Source organism: Aegilops tauschii, chromosome 4, assembly GCF_002575655.3.
Source record: "Aegilops tauschii subsp. strangulata cultivar AL8/78 chromosome 4, Aet v6.0, whole genome shotgun sequence".
Lineage (NCBI taxonomy): Eukaryota > Viridiplantae > Streptophyta > Magnoliopsida > Poales > Poaceae > Aegilops > Aegilops tauschii.
Window position 1 is genome coordinate 484531508 of NC_053038.3, and position 15943 is coordinate 484547450.

General features: G+C 60.4%; 1 protein-coding gene across 1 annotated transcript; it reads left to right on the plus strand.

Annotated features, from left to right (window-relative positions):
• Window positions 1-595: 595 nt before the first annotated feature.
• Window positions 596-2460, plus strand: LOC109766988 (xyloglucan galactosyltransferase KATAMARI1 homolog). Its single transcript, XM_020325735.4, has one exon. It carries the CDS (start codon window positions 917-919, stop codon window positions 2348-2350), a length of 1434 nt encoding a protein of 477 aa, XP_020181324.1. The 5' UTR covers window positions 596-916; the 3' UTR covers window positions 2351-2460.
• Window positions 2461-15943: the final 13483 nt, after the last annotated feature.

Here is a 15943-nt window from a genome sequence, read left to right on the forward strand (position 1 = left end):
TGGCAGCCGGAGGCGAGGGGACCAAATTTCGCAGATGGTGGCGGCTATCAAAGGCTAAATTGAAGCATAAATCAGGTTGGGAAGGACTTACCGCCGTCGATGAAGTGGTGATGAAGCGCTAGGGATAGTCGTCGCCGGTGATCGTTGTCCAGATCTTCCCGCTGACGATGGTCGCCGCTCTACCGGTGCAAGTGTGTGACAGTGTAGGCAGGGGGAGTGCTTGTATCCCTTTTCTTCCCCTCCAAGTCTCTGTTTTAAACATCCGTCATTTGGGCTTTTGGAATGAAAATTTCAGCCCCAACCAATTTTAAAAAACTATTTATTGTGCGCGCTATGATATGCCGAGTCACAAAATCGCTTAGCTAGCCTTGGCTTAAATTCGGCTAATTTTCATCCGAGCTGCTAAAAAAGGCAAATCTCGAGCCAAACAAGGATCAATCTCTAGTGGCTCACGAAACTTGAGCTTTCTTTTTTACTGTGCTACTGTTAGCAGTGTACTGCCTTGCTTTTTTTTGCGGGATAAATTTCTGATCTATTCATCTTCAACAATGGTAATACGGCGAACACTAGAAATAATAAAAATTACATCCAGATCGCCTTGCTTTAAATGGCACCGCAAACCAGGTTACTCCAGTGGCAATTAATGTGGAGATACTACGCGTTTTTATCACCTGGTGTCAACGCTAATCTCTGTCATGTTTGCAGTATCAAACAAGCAATGAATCATGGTGGATGCCTAACATCGATCTGGGTCAAAGGACTATACAAGTGGTCTGCGAGTCACAGACTGACACATCGATGTTTCTATAGGCCATAGATAGAAGCATCCCATCTTAGTATCTTACCACCACTAACCAGTTCACAAATTACTACAGCACTGGTGGTCAATAGCGTCTCGCCATTTCCACGCTTCGGGATGCGTCAGCCAGCCAAACCCGGCGCACCCAAGGGGCGGTCGCGCCGGGCCGTCGTCGGAGCCAAGGAAAAGGCGGTGGCCGGCTCATCCCGGCGGCTGTGCTTCGCTGCCGTCCTCGCAGTAACCTTCTTCCTCTACTACCGTTTCTCACAGCTCGACGACCCGTGCCGGGGACGGTACATCCACGTGTACAAGCTGCCGCCGCGCTTCAACACCGACATGACGCGCGACGCCTGCCGCGGCGATGCCAACGGCGGCGGGCGCTGGCCCGCTGGCACCTGCGAGTACATCGGCAACGCCGGCCTCGGCCGGCCGCTCGCGGACCCGGCCGACGGCGTCCTCACCGGCGAGGACGGGTGGTACGGCACGCGCCAGCTCGCTCTCGACGTCATCTTCCACAACCGGATGAAGCGGTACGAGTGCCTCACCAACCACACCGCCGCGGCCGCCGCCGTCTTCGTGCCGTTCTACGCCGCCCTCGACTTCGCCCGCTACGCCGGCCAAGACAACGTGACGCGGGACGCCGCGTCGGTGGACCTGGCGGAGTGGCTCAAGTGGCGGCTCCTGTACGACCGGCAAGGGCAACGGCCCCAGGACGGCCACGACAATTTCCTCGTCGCCGGGAGGACGGCGCGGGACCTGGCGAGGGACGGCGGCAACTCCGGCGGCCCGAACTGGGGCACGAACCTCCTCGCCAGGCCGGTCGGCCGGAACCTGTCGGTGCTCGTCTTGGAGTCGTCGCTGGCGCCGAACGCGAGCGAGTTCGCCGTGCCGTACCCGACCTACTTCCACCCCAGGACCGACGCCGACGTGTTCCGGTGGCAGGACAGGGTGCGTGGCCTGCAGCGGAAGTGGCTCATGGCGTTCGTCTCCGGCAAGCCTCGGGGGACGGAGAAGGCAGCAACGGCGACCATCCACGACCATGTCATGGCCCAGTGCAAGGCGTCGGACGCGTGTGGGCACCTGCAGCCGGACCCGGACTGCGCCACCGGGACCGACCACGGGCAGTGCCACTCCCCTGTCGAGGCCATGCGGCTGCTCCAGAGCGCGACCTTCTGCCTGCATCCACCTCCAGGCGGCTCGCCCCCGTCCTACACGCGGCGGTGGGTGTTTGACGCGATGGTGGCCGGGTGCATCCCGGTCTTCTTCCACCCGGCGTCGGCGCACCTGCAGTACAGGTGGCACCTCCCCGAGGACCACGCCAAGTACTCGGTGTTCATCCCGGAGGCCGGCGTCCGGGCGGGCACGGCGAGCATCGAGGCCGTGCTCCGGGCTATCCCGGCGGCGACGGTGGCGCGGATGCGGGAGGAGGTGGTGAGGCTCATCCCGACGGTGGTCTACGCCGATCCCCGGGGGAAGCTGGAGACTGTCAAGGACGCCTTCGACGTCGCCGTCGACGGGATGCTCGACAGGGTGGCACGGCTCCGGCATTAATTAATTTTCTCGCACAAATTTTGTAACGAAGTTTCGTGGACAATTTTTGTCGCGTATCCAAACGTTCGTTCGCGTCCAAATCAGTCGTATGCGTAGAGATCATTTCTGCATCACACGTTGACTTGGTTTCAGAAACCATCTAGCAATACCCCGCATATGGTTCAGTCACTTGACTGTGTTTTGTCTATGACTGTGAAAGGGCAGCAGATAATTTTCTCTGTCAATTTTAGAAAAAAACGGACGAGAAAACAAATTACAGAAACAAAACACAAAATGAAAACGAGCTAGAGCTTGAGAACAAATCATCATTTCACTGTACTACTTACTTTGACTGTCTTGAGCACGTGAGGCTCCGTCTCCCACGGTCTCGTGCTCGACGTTGCGTAATTAGCAAGTGGTAAACAGTGGATTACGGGATTCATCGAGATGCTTAATTTTGTCATGTATATGAGGGGACCGAAATGGTGAAAGAGAAAAAAAAAAGCGAGATGCGTATTTTACCGATCGGCGATTCTTTCAACTTGGCGACGGCCACCTCCTCGTACGGTGGCACCTCGCCGTCTTCCTTCATCTCACCCGGCCCGCAGTTCATTTTCCGCGCCTTAAGCGCCGGTCACCTGGCCCGCAGTTCCTATTACGCGTCTTAAGCGCTGTAACTCGCTAACCGGCGCACACCCCTTCACTGCACTCTGAATGTAAATGTGATGGCCAATCTATGTCGGAGTAAATGGCCACGGGTAGCCTAACCGACTTTCCCTGGCTCTTCGAAAAATTATCAGACCATTCAGGCCTTCAAGCATACAAAGCATAGGACCGCCTTCCCCCGGCCGGCTATCCCCAGAGCCGACTCCCAGAAGGCGACCCAGCTTCAGAAACCTCCCCCAAGAAAGATACGAGATAGCCGACTTCAGGGAGCCGGCTCAAGCCATGAAGAAAGCCGACTCCCAGAAGCCGGCCATGAAGAAAGCCGGCCAAGACTGCACCTATTAAGACTGTACCCACGTAACGGCGATAGGATGGGGCATGGCCGCAGTACAGCCCACTACCCCCGAATCCCGGAACAGTCATGGCCACAGGGCGCCGTATGGGCCAGACATCCCCCGTCCGGCGCGGCACTGTAGCCATGTTGGCCTCGATGTCACCCACGACAGGTGCCAGTACGGCCCGTGGGCGGCGGGCCCCTTTGCCAAAGAGACATCTGAAGACGGCTTGGCCTCCTCTAGTCGGCCAGGGATGTGGCCGGCTCCCAATAGCCAGCTACCTCCCTCCCTCGAAGCATGCGCCGCATTAAGGAGACAAGACGAGGTAAGGCTACAGTGAGAGCTCGCAAGGCGGTGACACTGTAGCCACGCTTACCTCCACAAAGCCCTCGTCATCAGAGGCGAGGAAACAGTAACCAGCCGCCGACAAAGCCCGCAAGCAGTGGGGCCGGCCTGCCGGTCAAGAGGCCGGCAGCCGGCGGGACCCACCAGTCGGCGGGCCCCAATGACCGGCGGAGAAGCCGGCGAGCATAGACACTGACGGCTGGGACCCGCGCCCAGCCGGATTACCATTGTACCACTGGGGGTAGGCCTATATAAACCCCCCGGGACACCCATGCAAAGGGTTGATCTCATAGAATTCCACACACCACATAGAAAGAAAAGGAGAGCTAGCCTTGCCCTTCTTCTTCCTCTAGCCAAACAGCTCAAGGAGCACTTGTAGCTACTTGTATTGATCTAGTGATCATGCGGAGACCCCGCAGAGCAGGACTAGGGGTGTTATCTCCACGGAAAGCCCCGAACCTGGGTAAGATCCGCCGGCGTGCATGTCTTCGCCTCATCCCGTTTCCAGGCACCGGCGATGTTTTACTGGCTCCCACAATGATAAGCCACCTGTTGGCATATGTCGCACCTACCACCCGATATTTGGCGCCCACCGTGGGGCCGGGTGCACCGTCGTCTGGAGACCTGTTCTGGACGGGAACCCTTTTTCTCCCCCGCGAGCGCAGCCAGCCTGCTACGCCCGACGGCGCTTGCCCCGACGCGCTGCAAGGCGTCGACGACGCCTGCGCGGCAAGCTGCCTCGCCGATCTTCTTGGCAAGACTCGCATCTCCGACGAGCCCGCGTCCGGTGCCGGCACGGACTACCCCGAGAGCCGCCTCGTCAGCCTCCTCGACCAGCTTCACGTCTTCAGCGAGCTTGCTGTAGACTTGGAGTCGGTCGGCTCCACTGACCCGATGCTTGTCGACTCCGACACGGCATCGTTCGACGCTTACCCCTCCGACGTGGTAGTCTTCGACGACCCTCTCCCTCGAGCTGACAGCGGCAGCAGCGCTGTCACTGAGGTGCTGGTCATCAGCCACGTCGCCGACTCGGGCGAGAACGCCCACGACGCCCTACAAGCGGCGATGCATGACTTGTCCGTCCCCATCCCGGCCGATGCCGACGCCGAGACCCTGGAGGCACGCCGCCTCGCCCTCATCGCGGAGGGCCAGAAGATAGCCTTCATGAGACGCCTCACCGAGGCCCACCAGCGCGAAGTCGACCACGCCGCTTTTGGTACGCCGCCTCACGGCGGGCCGAGCCGAGTCGGCCTCGTCAAGAAGCGCGGCGCGGCCATCGCCAGCGTGCTGGGGCCGGACCGCCCCGTTTACGCCACACCGCTCGACAATCTGCGAGCTGCTTAGGCGGCAACAGAAGAGCTGAATGGGCTGGGGGCTGATGAGCTCCCCTACATGACAAGGCGCTTCCAGCAGCTGATCGAGGCCGCAGAACGGCACGAAGCCGGCGCCCGCGCTGAGAGCCCTCCCCCGCGCCGAGAGCACGCCACGACATCCCGATCGCCGACCGCGAACGGCGCCCGCGCAGGGAAGGACAAGGAACCGGCTGCTAGCCGCAGCCGGACTCGAATCACCATCGAGCGCGACGCGGAAGGCCGCCCTCGAGCAGTGGAGCGCCAAGGCGATCTGCCTCCTCCCCCGCCTCGTGGGGAGAGATGTCTCACCCCGCCGCCTCTCACCCATCCGACTCTCGGTGGCCGACTAGGTCGCCGCGAGGGAGTCAGCGAGAACGACGTCCGTCACCGGATCGACCGCCTAACTCGATCCCTGGCGCTAGAAGAAGATGATGATGTCGGCCCGCCATGCTTTGGCCCCCGCATCCGCGACGAATCCTTCCCCAAAGGGTTCTCGCTCCCCAGAGACACGCCCAAGTACAACGGCTCTGTGAAGCCGGAAGATTGGCTCATCGACTACTCTACCGCCGTCAGCATTGCGAACGGCAATAGGCGCGTAGCCGTGAAGTACGTCCCTCTCATGCTGCAAGGCACGGCACGCACCTGGCTCAACAGCCTCAAGCCCTACAGCGTCAACAGCTGGCTGGACTTCACGGAAGTCTTCGTCCGCAACTTCACCAGCACGTACAAGCGGCCTCCCAAGCCCCGCCAGCTCTCCTTATGCGTCCAAGGGCCCAGCGAATCGACCCGCGACTACCTCACGCGGTGGGCCGAGCTCCGCAACTCCTGCGAGGGGGTGCACGAGGTGCAGGCCATCGAATACTTCACCGCCGGGTGCCGAGAGGGCACCCTCCTCAAGCACCGACTCCTCTGCGATGAGCCGGCCACCCTCGACGAGCTGCTGGTCATTGCAGACAAGTATGCCACAGCCGACTCCTCGATGAAGACCGAGCTCCGAGTGGACGCCTCTGGGAAGGTGCTCGCTCCGGCTCCTAAGACGCCGGCTGGCGACTCCAATCGGCGCCCCTACCAGAACGACCACAAGCGCAAGGCCCCTATGCTGCCTTCCACCAGTCGACAGGTGGCCACAGTCGAAGACGAGCAGCCCGAAGAGCGGCCCGCTCCCAAGAAGAAGTGCGGCAGGCCGGCTTGGCAGCTGGCCTTCTCCTATGAGCAGACTCTCGATGCCCCCTGCAAGTTCCACAGCGGCGCGAAGCCGTCCAACCACATGACCCGAAAGTGCCACTGGCTCACCCGGATCTCCAAGGGCGAGGGGCTGGTGCCGCCTCCGCCTCCCGGCCCGCCGCCTCCAGCCCCCAAGCAGCCGGCTGCCCGACCAACAGTTGGAGCCATTCAAGATGAGTTCCCTGATGAGCACGCCGCCTACGTCGTCTTCACAAGCCAGGTTGAAGACAAGCGCAGCCGGCGCCGACAGCACCAAGAGGTCAACGCAGTCGCCTCCAGCAACCCCGAGTTCATGCATTGGTCCGAAAGGCCTATCAACTGGAGCCGGGCCGATCACCCAGAGGTGATGCCGTGCCCTGGCTCCTACGCATTGGTGTTGGATGTCACCCTCGCAACAGAGACGCGGGCTGCCCGATTCTCCCGCGTTCTGATTGATGGCGGAAGCAGTATCAACATACTGTACCGCGAAACCATGGAGAAGTTGAACCTCAAGGCGAAGCAGCTCATGCCAAGCCGGACCGTTTTCCATGGCATCGTACCCGGCCTGTCCTGTTCCCCGATCGGCAAGATCAAGATGGATGTCCTCTTCGGAGACAAGGATCACTTTCGCCGAGAAGCAATCTGGTTCGAGGTAGTGGATCTGGAAAGCCCTTACCACGCCTTGCTTGGCCGACCTGCTCTGGCCAAGTTCATGGCTGTGCCCCACTACGCCTACCTGAAGATGAAGATGCCGAGCTCGAAGGGGATTATCACTGTAGCCGGCGACTACAAGAAGTCCATCGAGTGCGCTGCAGCCAGCAGCCGGCTGGCCGAGTCCCTCGTAGTGGCGGAAGATAAGAAGATGCTGGAGCGAGTTGTGGCCATGGCCGGCAAGCAGCCGGCCTTGTCCCCCAACCCCAAGGAATATGATGCGCAGGGCTCCTTCCAGCCGGCCAAGGAGACGAAGAAGATACCTCTGGACCCGGAGAACCCGGAGAGGTTTGCAGTCATTGGTGCAAACCTGGACAGTAAATAGGAAGGCGAGCTCGTCGACTTCCTCCATGAGAATCGAGATATCTTTGCATGGTCCCCAAAGGACATGCCGGGTGTTCCGAAGGATTTCGCCGAGCACAAGTTACACGTCCGAGCCGACGCGAAGCCGGTCAAGCAGCCTCTCCGCCGACTGTCAGAAGAGAAGAGAAGAATCGTAGGAGAAGAGATAGCCCGGCTCCTTGCCGCCGGCTTTATTATGGAAGTGTTTTTTTCCAGAGTGGCTTGCCAACCCAGTCTTGGTGTTGAAGAAAAACAACAAATGGCGTATGTGTATAGACTACACTAGCCTCAACAAGGCCTGCCCCAAAGATCCGTTTGCTCTGCCACGGATTGATCAAGTGATAGACTCAACAGCCGGATGCGAGCTGTTGAGTTTCTTGGATGCCTACTCAGGATACCACCAGATTAAGTTGGACCCAACAGACCGCCTGAACACCGCCTTCATCACACCATTCGGAGCTTTCTGTTACCTGACTATGACATTCGGCCTTAGGAATGCCGGTGCCACTTTTCAGCGTTGCATGCAGAAATGCCTCCTCAAGCAACTCGGCAGAAATGCCCACGTCTACGTAGACGATATTGTGGTGAAGACAGAGAAGCGCGGCACCCTGCTGGAAGACCTCAAAGAAACATTTGCCAACTTGCGCCGATTTCAGATCAAGCTCAACCCCGAGAAATGTGTGTTCGGAGTACCAGCCGGCCAGCTTCTAGGCTTTCTGGTCTCCGAACGCGGCATTGAGTGCAACCCTGTGAAGATCAAGGCCATTGAGAGAATGGAGATTCCCACCAAGTTGCGAGACGTGCAGAAGTTCACTGGGTGCCTGGCCTCCCTAAACCGCTTTATCAGCCGGCTAGGAGAGAAGGTTCTCCCCCTGTACCGACTCATGAAGAAATCCACTCATTTCGAGTGGAATGACCAAGCAGACCAAGCCTTCCATGAGTTGAAGAAGATGCTGACCACTCCACCTGTCCTGGCGGCGTCGACTGAGAAGGAGCCCATGCTCCTCTACATTGCCGCAACTAGCCGAGTGGTCAGTACAGTCATCATGGTCCAGCGCCCAGAAGAAGGCGAGCCCAGCTAGTCCAGAGGCCGGTATATTATCTAAGAGAAGTATTGTCCAGCTCAAAGCAAAACTACCCACACTACCAGAAGATGTGCTATGGAGTGTACTTCGCTGCCAAGAAGCTGAAGCCCTACTTTTAAGAGCATCCCATCACGGTCGTATGCACCGCCCCGCTTGCCGAGATCATAGGCAGCCGGGATGCATCCGGCCGGGTGGCTAAATGGGCCATTGCGCTTGCACCTTACACAATCTTCTACCAGCCCCGCACCGCCATCAAGTCCCAAGCATTGGCCGACTTCCTCGTCGACTGGGCCGAGACCCAGTACCTACCGCCGGCTCCCGACTCTACTCATTGGCGGATGCACTTCGATGGGTCCAAGATGCGCACCGGCTTGGGAGCCGGCATCGTCCTCACCTCTCCCAAAGGCGACAAGCTCAGATACACGCTACAAATCCACTTTGCCGCCTCCAACAACGTGGCTGAATACGAGGCGCTCATACACGGGCTCCGGCTAGCCAAAGAGCTCGGCATACGCCGGATCCTGTGTTATGGCGACTCGGACTTGGTGGTCCAGCAGTCATCTGGCGACTGGGACGCCAAGGATGCTAACAGGGCGAGCTATCGATTCCTCGTCCAGCAGATCAGTGGGTACTTCGAAGGGTGCGAGTTCCTTCACGTGCCACGGGCCGACAACGACCAGGCAGAGGCCCTGGCACGGATCGGCTCCACCCGACAGGCTATACCAACCGGTGTCTCTCTCCAGCGCCTCCTCAAACCATCTATCAAGCCGTCTCCAGAGTCGGACTCTATCTTCGTACCATCCGCCCCCGATGCAGCTGGATCCGACTGGAGGAACCCAGCAGGCGGCTCGGGGACTTCGACAAGCGGCCCGGGGACGGCCGCAGTCACACCCGGCTCGGGGACTTTAGAACCCGGCCTGGGGACTGCAGCAGTCGGCCCGGGGACTGCAGCGACACAAGAAGCGGTGGCCGACTCCAACTCTCCACCACCCAACCCACCCATCCGAGTCACAGTGGCCGTACTAACAGTAGAAGAAGTCACAGCTCCATCATGGGCCCAGCCCATCCTCAACTTCCTAGTCAACAGAGAGCTGCCGACTGATGAGATCTCGGCAAGACTAGTGCAACGCCGAGCCGGAGCATATGCAATAATAAACAGAGAACTTGTCAAGCGTAGCATCACTGGGGTCTTCCAGCGCTGCGTCAAGCCAGAAAAGGGTGTAGCAATCCTCAAGGATATCCACCAAGGCGAATGCGGCCACCATGCAGCCTCAAGATCACTTGTGGCCAAAGCCTTCCGCCACGGTTTCTTCTGGCCGACTGCCTTGGAAGATGCCAAAGAAATAGTCAAATGTTGCAAAGGATGCCAAGTCTTCAGTTCCAAACAACACCTGCCGGCTTCCGCACTCAAGACCATCCCCCTCACCTGGCCCTTTGCCGTCTGGGGGCTGGACATGGTGGGCCCATTCAAGACAGCCCGCGGTGGCTTGACACATCTGCTTGTCGCCGTGGACAAATTTACCAAGTGGATCGAAGCGAAGCCGATCAAGAAGCTGAACGGGCCGACGGCCGTGACATTTATTGCCGACATCACTACTCGGTATGGCGTGCCGCACAGCATCATCACCGACAACGGCACAAACTTTGCCAAAGGAGCACTGGTACATTTCTGCGCGACACAAGGCATCCGACTGGACTTAGCGTCCGTTGCCCACCCGCAGTCAAACGGCCAGGTCGAGCGAGCAAACAGCCTCATCCTCTCCGGCATCAAGCCCCGCCTGGTCGTACCACTGGAGCGCTCGGCCGACTGCTGGCTCGACGAGCTGCCGGCTGTCCTCTGGAGTCTGCGTACTATCCCAAACAAGTCAACCGGCTTCACTCCGTTCTTCCTTGTATATGGTGCCGAGGCCGTCATCCCAACTGACATCGAGTTCGACTCGCCTCGGGTCACCATGTACACGGAAGCGGAGGCCAAGGAAGCGCGAGAAGACAGCGTCGACCTGCTGGAAGAAGGCCGGCTGTTAGCACTCAGCCGGTCCGCCATCTACCAGCAGGGTTTGCGCCGTTACCACAACCGGAAGGTCAAGCCAAGATCCATCCAAGAGGGCGACCTTGTGCTTCGGCTGATCCAGCGAACAGCCGGCCAGCACAAGCTCTCGGCCCCTTGGGAAGGCCCTTTCGTCATCAGCAAGGCACTAGGCAATGACTCCTACTACTTGATCGACGCACAAAAACCAAGAGCACGCAAGAGGGATGATTCCGGCAAGGAGTCGGAGCGACCATGGAACGCAAACCTCCTGAGAAGATTTTACAGTTGAAAGCAGTATGTATCATGCTACCGTTCTTTTTTAAATATGAGACAAACGGGGCCCTCGAGGCACACTCGGGGACTGCCCTCCTTTATCTATGAATGACGAGTGTCATACTCATGAATGTATTATTACATTTGGTTTTTTGTCCGGCACCGGGTTCGACTAGTCGGCCCGGGAACTGGCCGCCTTAAGTTATATTAAAAGTTCTACCTGAAGTCAAACAAGTAGTGTGCCGGCACCCGAGCAATCTCTTGTCGAAAGTCGCAGCTCGAAGAACCGATTGTCCGACTGGCAAGAGCGAAAGGCAGAAAGGATGCCCACACGAAAAACGGCTAAGGACCAACGAACTTATATAACGCAAAGACGGCCTCCAACCACGCCTACCGGCTGTCAAAACAGCCGGCTGGCCGGCCTCCCAATCACTTCGCTATAATCCAACAAAGCTAGAGTACTTGCCCTCCCAAGCACTTCCCCAGCCACAGATTGCAGAGCAGTTGTCCGGCTGGGAAGGCGGCAACCAAGGGAGGGCGGCAAAGGAAACAGCCGAAGGATGAAAAGCAAAGAACAAGGGAAAACCAAACGCATGCATAATTATATTTACACATAAGGCCCCCAACAGGCCGGCAGTCAATATAGTTTGAATACACCCCCAGTGGGTGGAATTGTGCAAACTTAACAAAATACTGTTCCAAGAATGATGAAACAGGAAAGTAGAGGCAGCAGACTAGACTAAGGACGCAGCAGGGGAGCCGGGCTGGTCGGTGGAGACGGCGCCACCGGCTGGAGGAGTGGCCGGCTGGCGGGTCTCGGCTTGATCATCGCCGGCTGCAGGCGGTGCACCCGCGCGTGCCTTGTTGCTGGAGGCACGGTCAAGCTGAGGCTGACCGGCTGCTCCACCATCTGGCGCGGCGTCTTCACCCTCCTCCTCCTCCTCCTCGCCCTCGTCGCTGGAGTCGATCTCCTCCGCTGAGTCCTCGCCGTCTGCCGGGTTCAGCCCGAACCACTCCTCCGGCTGGGCAACGCCGTTGTCGTCCACCTCAGGAGCGAAGGCGCTGGTGTCGGTGTAGTCGGCCGCCGAAGCCCGCTGGATGATAGCCAGCCGCGCCGGCTCCAGCTCCGTGTCGGCCTCCTACCGCCAGGTGGCCAGCTGGTCCAGACTCAGCTCGGAATACCAGGCCTTGGCGAACTCCAGCGCCCGCCTGGCGCTGGACCGAGCCGCAGAAGCCTTCCAGGCCTCGAAGCGGCCGACCACCACCTCCAGCCAGTCGGCAGTCTGACTGGGGGTGCGGGGAATCACCTCACCAGGCCAGAGAGCGGCCAACACCTGCGCCCCAACACGCTGAAGCCAGCGGAGCATGCGGTGAGCCGGCCGGAGGCGGGCCTGAATCGCCAAGAGCTGCTCCTCCTGCGACCGGCGAGCGTTCAGCGCGATCTCGGTGCCAGCCTGCCTTCGTGCCTCGTGGTGGGCCTCGACGACCTGGTTGGCGGAGGTAGAGTAGCCAGGGAAGTACTCTGCGCAAGAAAGAAAGAGAAAGAAGAGAAAAACACCAAGTCAGAAAATGAGCCAAACGACAAGCGGCAAGCAAGGACGAAGAAGAAGGCGGCCTACCGTCAACCAAGTCTTCGATCTGGCCATAGCCGTTGATCAGCGTCTGCTTCGCTTCGGCCCAGCTGGCCGCCTCTGTCTCATACTCGGCTTGGAGGGCCGGCCTCGCTGTCCTGCACCGCCTTCAGGGCCGCCTTGTGGCTCTTCTCCTGGTCGGCCAACCTCTTGGCCAGGCGGTCACGCTCCTGTGCCAAGGCGTCAAACTCGGCCTCCTTAGCACGGAGGGCGGCCTGAGCCCCGCCCAGCTGCTCTCTCAGACTGGCATTGGTCGCTGCAGGGATGGCAGAAAAGAAAGAAGCAATAAGGAAGAAGTCGTCAAGGAAGATCCGACCCGACTGCTCAGCAGTCGGCCCGAATCTCGGGGACTACACCCAGTGGGTGCGCTGACGCGCCCCCACGTGAGATAAAAGACGAAGCACTTACCCCGGCTCTCAGATAGGTCAGCATTCTTTTGGGTCAGCTCCCGAGCCTGGGAGTTGAAGGCAGCCGCGCGGAGGTTGTGGTAGTCCTGCAAGACAGGCAGAGGAGCGAATGAGAACAAGATAGCAAAACAAAGCCCGCTAAGAAGTTTCAAGCCGCCTGCTCAGCAGCCGACTCGGAACTCGGGGACTACACCCAGTGGGTGCGCTGACGCGCCCCCACGGAAGAAACCAAGATCAAAAAAGCAAAAATAGGAAGACTAACCCGAATGGCCGCCCGCGTCGCAAGGAACTCGTCATTGTATTTCCTCGGCGCCGCAGCCTGGGACTGAAGCCGGTTCCGGACGTCCTGCGCTGCCACGTTCACCACAGCCGTCCCTCCATCCGACGTCCACCCGGAGCTGGCGCTGGCCACCTCCACGTCTTGGGCCGACGAACTGAGGCCCGCGGCTTTCTGCGGGTCCGATGCGGCCTTCCCCGTGCGCTGGCACGATGACGACTGGACCACCAGGTCCGTCCTCGCAGCCGGCTCGCCCCCAGCCGATTGCGCAGGCGGCACGTTAGGCCGGCCGCCTTGAGCCGCCCCAGTCGGCGGGGCCGGTGCCGCCTCCCTCTCCGGGACAACGACGTCGTCCTCCCTCTCCAATCCCGGCTGGTCGCCGCCGGCTTCCTCTGGCGGGGGCTCTGGGGCCTCAGGCGCCGCGACGCGCAGAGGGGTGATGAGCAAGGCCCCTCCGCTGTTGCCGCGGCCGCAGCCTCCGCTTGGGCCTTAGCCGCTGCGTCGGCGCGCGCCTTCGCCACCTCCTCCTCCTGTGCCGCCTTGGCGGCAGCCGCCCTCAACTCCTCCGCCTCCCGCTCCTCCCACGCCTTCCGCGCGTTTCGCTCTGTCGCCGCCTGAAGCTCGGCGCGGGGGTCCACGCGGCGGGTGCTCCCGGATCCTCCCGGCGATCCAACGACGGAGGCGGCAGCAACCCGCTCGAGCGAAAGCGGAGTCCTGATTTTTTTTGAGAAAAGGGCAAGGATTCAGAAATCACCAAGAAAAGAAGAAAGAATGTACAAAGGAATATACACTTACGCCGACACCATCTGCGGCTGCTTCACCACCTTGCGAAAGCGGGCCGCCTTCGCGGCCGCCTCATCCCGCCTGGTCGCCGCCGCCCCACCCTTGGGCTTCTTCGGTCGGCTCCCGAACAAGCCCGACGCGGCACGGCGCTTCTGCCCGCCGCCCCGAGCAGGCGGCGCGGCGGAGGAACCCGCGCCATGGCCAGACGCCGGCTGGCGGCGTGGGACGACTTCCACCTCGTCGTCGTCCGGCCAGTCGTCGAAACTGGCTCCAAGCCCGGAGCCGCCTGCTTCGTCGCCACCCGCCTCGGTGTTGTCCTCCATGGCGGCCGCCCCCAAGTCGTGGTCCTCCAGGTCATGCTCCGTTCGGTCGGGGAGGAATCGGCGCTCCGCCTCCGACCCGGCTGCAGGTCGAAGGAGAGGGCTCTGCCAAGGCGTGCCGACTGGTCAGAGACGGCCAGAAGGAATTCGGCAACAAAACTAAGAAAAGAAAAGGAAAAAGAAAACATACCGTGGGCGGAGGATGTGCACGGGAATATGGCTCCTTGCCAAACCGCCACTCTGCGGAGAGCTTGCAGTTCGCAAGGTAATTCACCATGTGGGCCACCTCGTCGTGCGGCATGTCCTTGGTGCACATCCGACTCAGATCGAGCTGGCCGCTCATCTGACAGATCAGGTGAGGGCGGCTCTGAAGCGGAAGCACCCGGCGCGCGACGAAGGCGGCCAGCAAGTCGGACCCAGTCAGGCCCTCCGACTGGATCATCACCCGCAGTCGGGCGACGGCCGCGGCTCCAGCCGGCGTCAGCGTCGCGGCCCGATAGGACCAGTGGGGCCGCCTCCCAGCCGGCGGGCCGACTACGTAAGCTGGCAAGTTGACGTAGTCGCTTTATGGGGCGACGTTCTTCACGTAGAAATATGACTTCTGCCAGCGCTTCACCGACTGGATTAACGTGATGACGGCGAAGGGGTTGTCGGCTGCCGGCTTCCGCATCGCGATGAAGGCGCCGCTCTGGGCCGGCACGCCCTGCATGCGGGTGCCCAGCTTAGATTGGAAGAACTCCCCCAGAGCTCAAGGGTGGGGAGAACGCCAAGGAAGCCTTCGCACAAGGTGACGAAGGCGGACAGCAGCACCACCGTGTTCGGGGTGAGGTGGTGCGGCTGGAGTTGATAGAAGTCGAGGAAGGAGCGGAAGAAAGCGCTTGCCGGCAAGCCGATGCCACGCAGGAAATGCGAGCGGAAGACTACCCGCTCGCCTTCCTCCGGCTCCGGCGTGATCTCCTTCGCAGGCGCGAGGCGGATCCGCACCTGGTCCGCGCCGGGCAACCGCCGCGTCTTGCGGAGGAACTCGATGTGGTCCATGTGGACGTTGGAGCCGTCCTAGTCCCCGCCGTACTGCATGGTGGCGAGAAGCTAGCGAGGAAGAGTGCGGCGGCGGAGAAAGCACGGCCCTGCGGCGGCAGAGCTGCGGGGCGGAGTGAAGAATGGTGGGACGGCGCGGTGGTGAGGCGCTGCTGCAAGGGAAAGCAGGAGGAAGAAGATGGCGGAGAGGAAAGGAGCGTGCGAGCGTCTGCCGCTTCCCCCTCCTCCCCTACTTATAGCCTCGTGCGGCGAAGCCGGGGAGGCGAGGCGTGGGGAGGAACGTGGGATTAACTGAGCCCACTCCCCCACGTCCCGCGATTATTGCGCCCTAACGGCGTGCGGAAACCGCCGCCGGAAGACGTGTGGACGGCTTTGGGCCGCAAAGAATCCGCGCCTGGGCCTAGGCGTAGGAGTGGTGGGCCCTCGGCCTGCGGCGACGTCTTGTCGCGCGCGTGGGTTGGCAGGCTCTTTTCAGCCAAGGGACGCCACGTGGTTCGCAGGCGGCGAGCGGCTGGCCCGCAGCCCGGCGCACGCGCCAACAGACTCCCGCCTTCCGACTTTAAAAATTTCGCCAAGACGGCGCGCCCAACCGAAGCCGGCTCCCAGCTGCTGGCTCGTCAAGATAAGAAGCTGACCGAGCTTCTCGACCTCCTCTTAGCCTCGAAGCCCAACCAGCTTCGGGGACTACTGTCGGAGTAAATGGCCACGGGTAGCCTAACCGACTCCCCCTAGCTCTTCGAAAAATTATCAGGTCGTTCAGGCCTTCAAGCATACAAAGCATAGGGCCGCCTTCCCCCGGCCGGCTATCCCCAGGGCC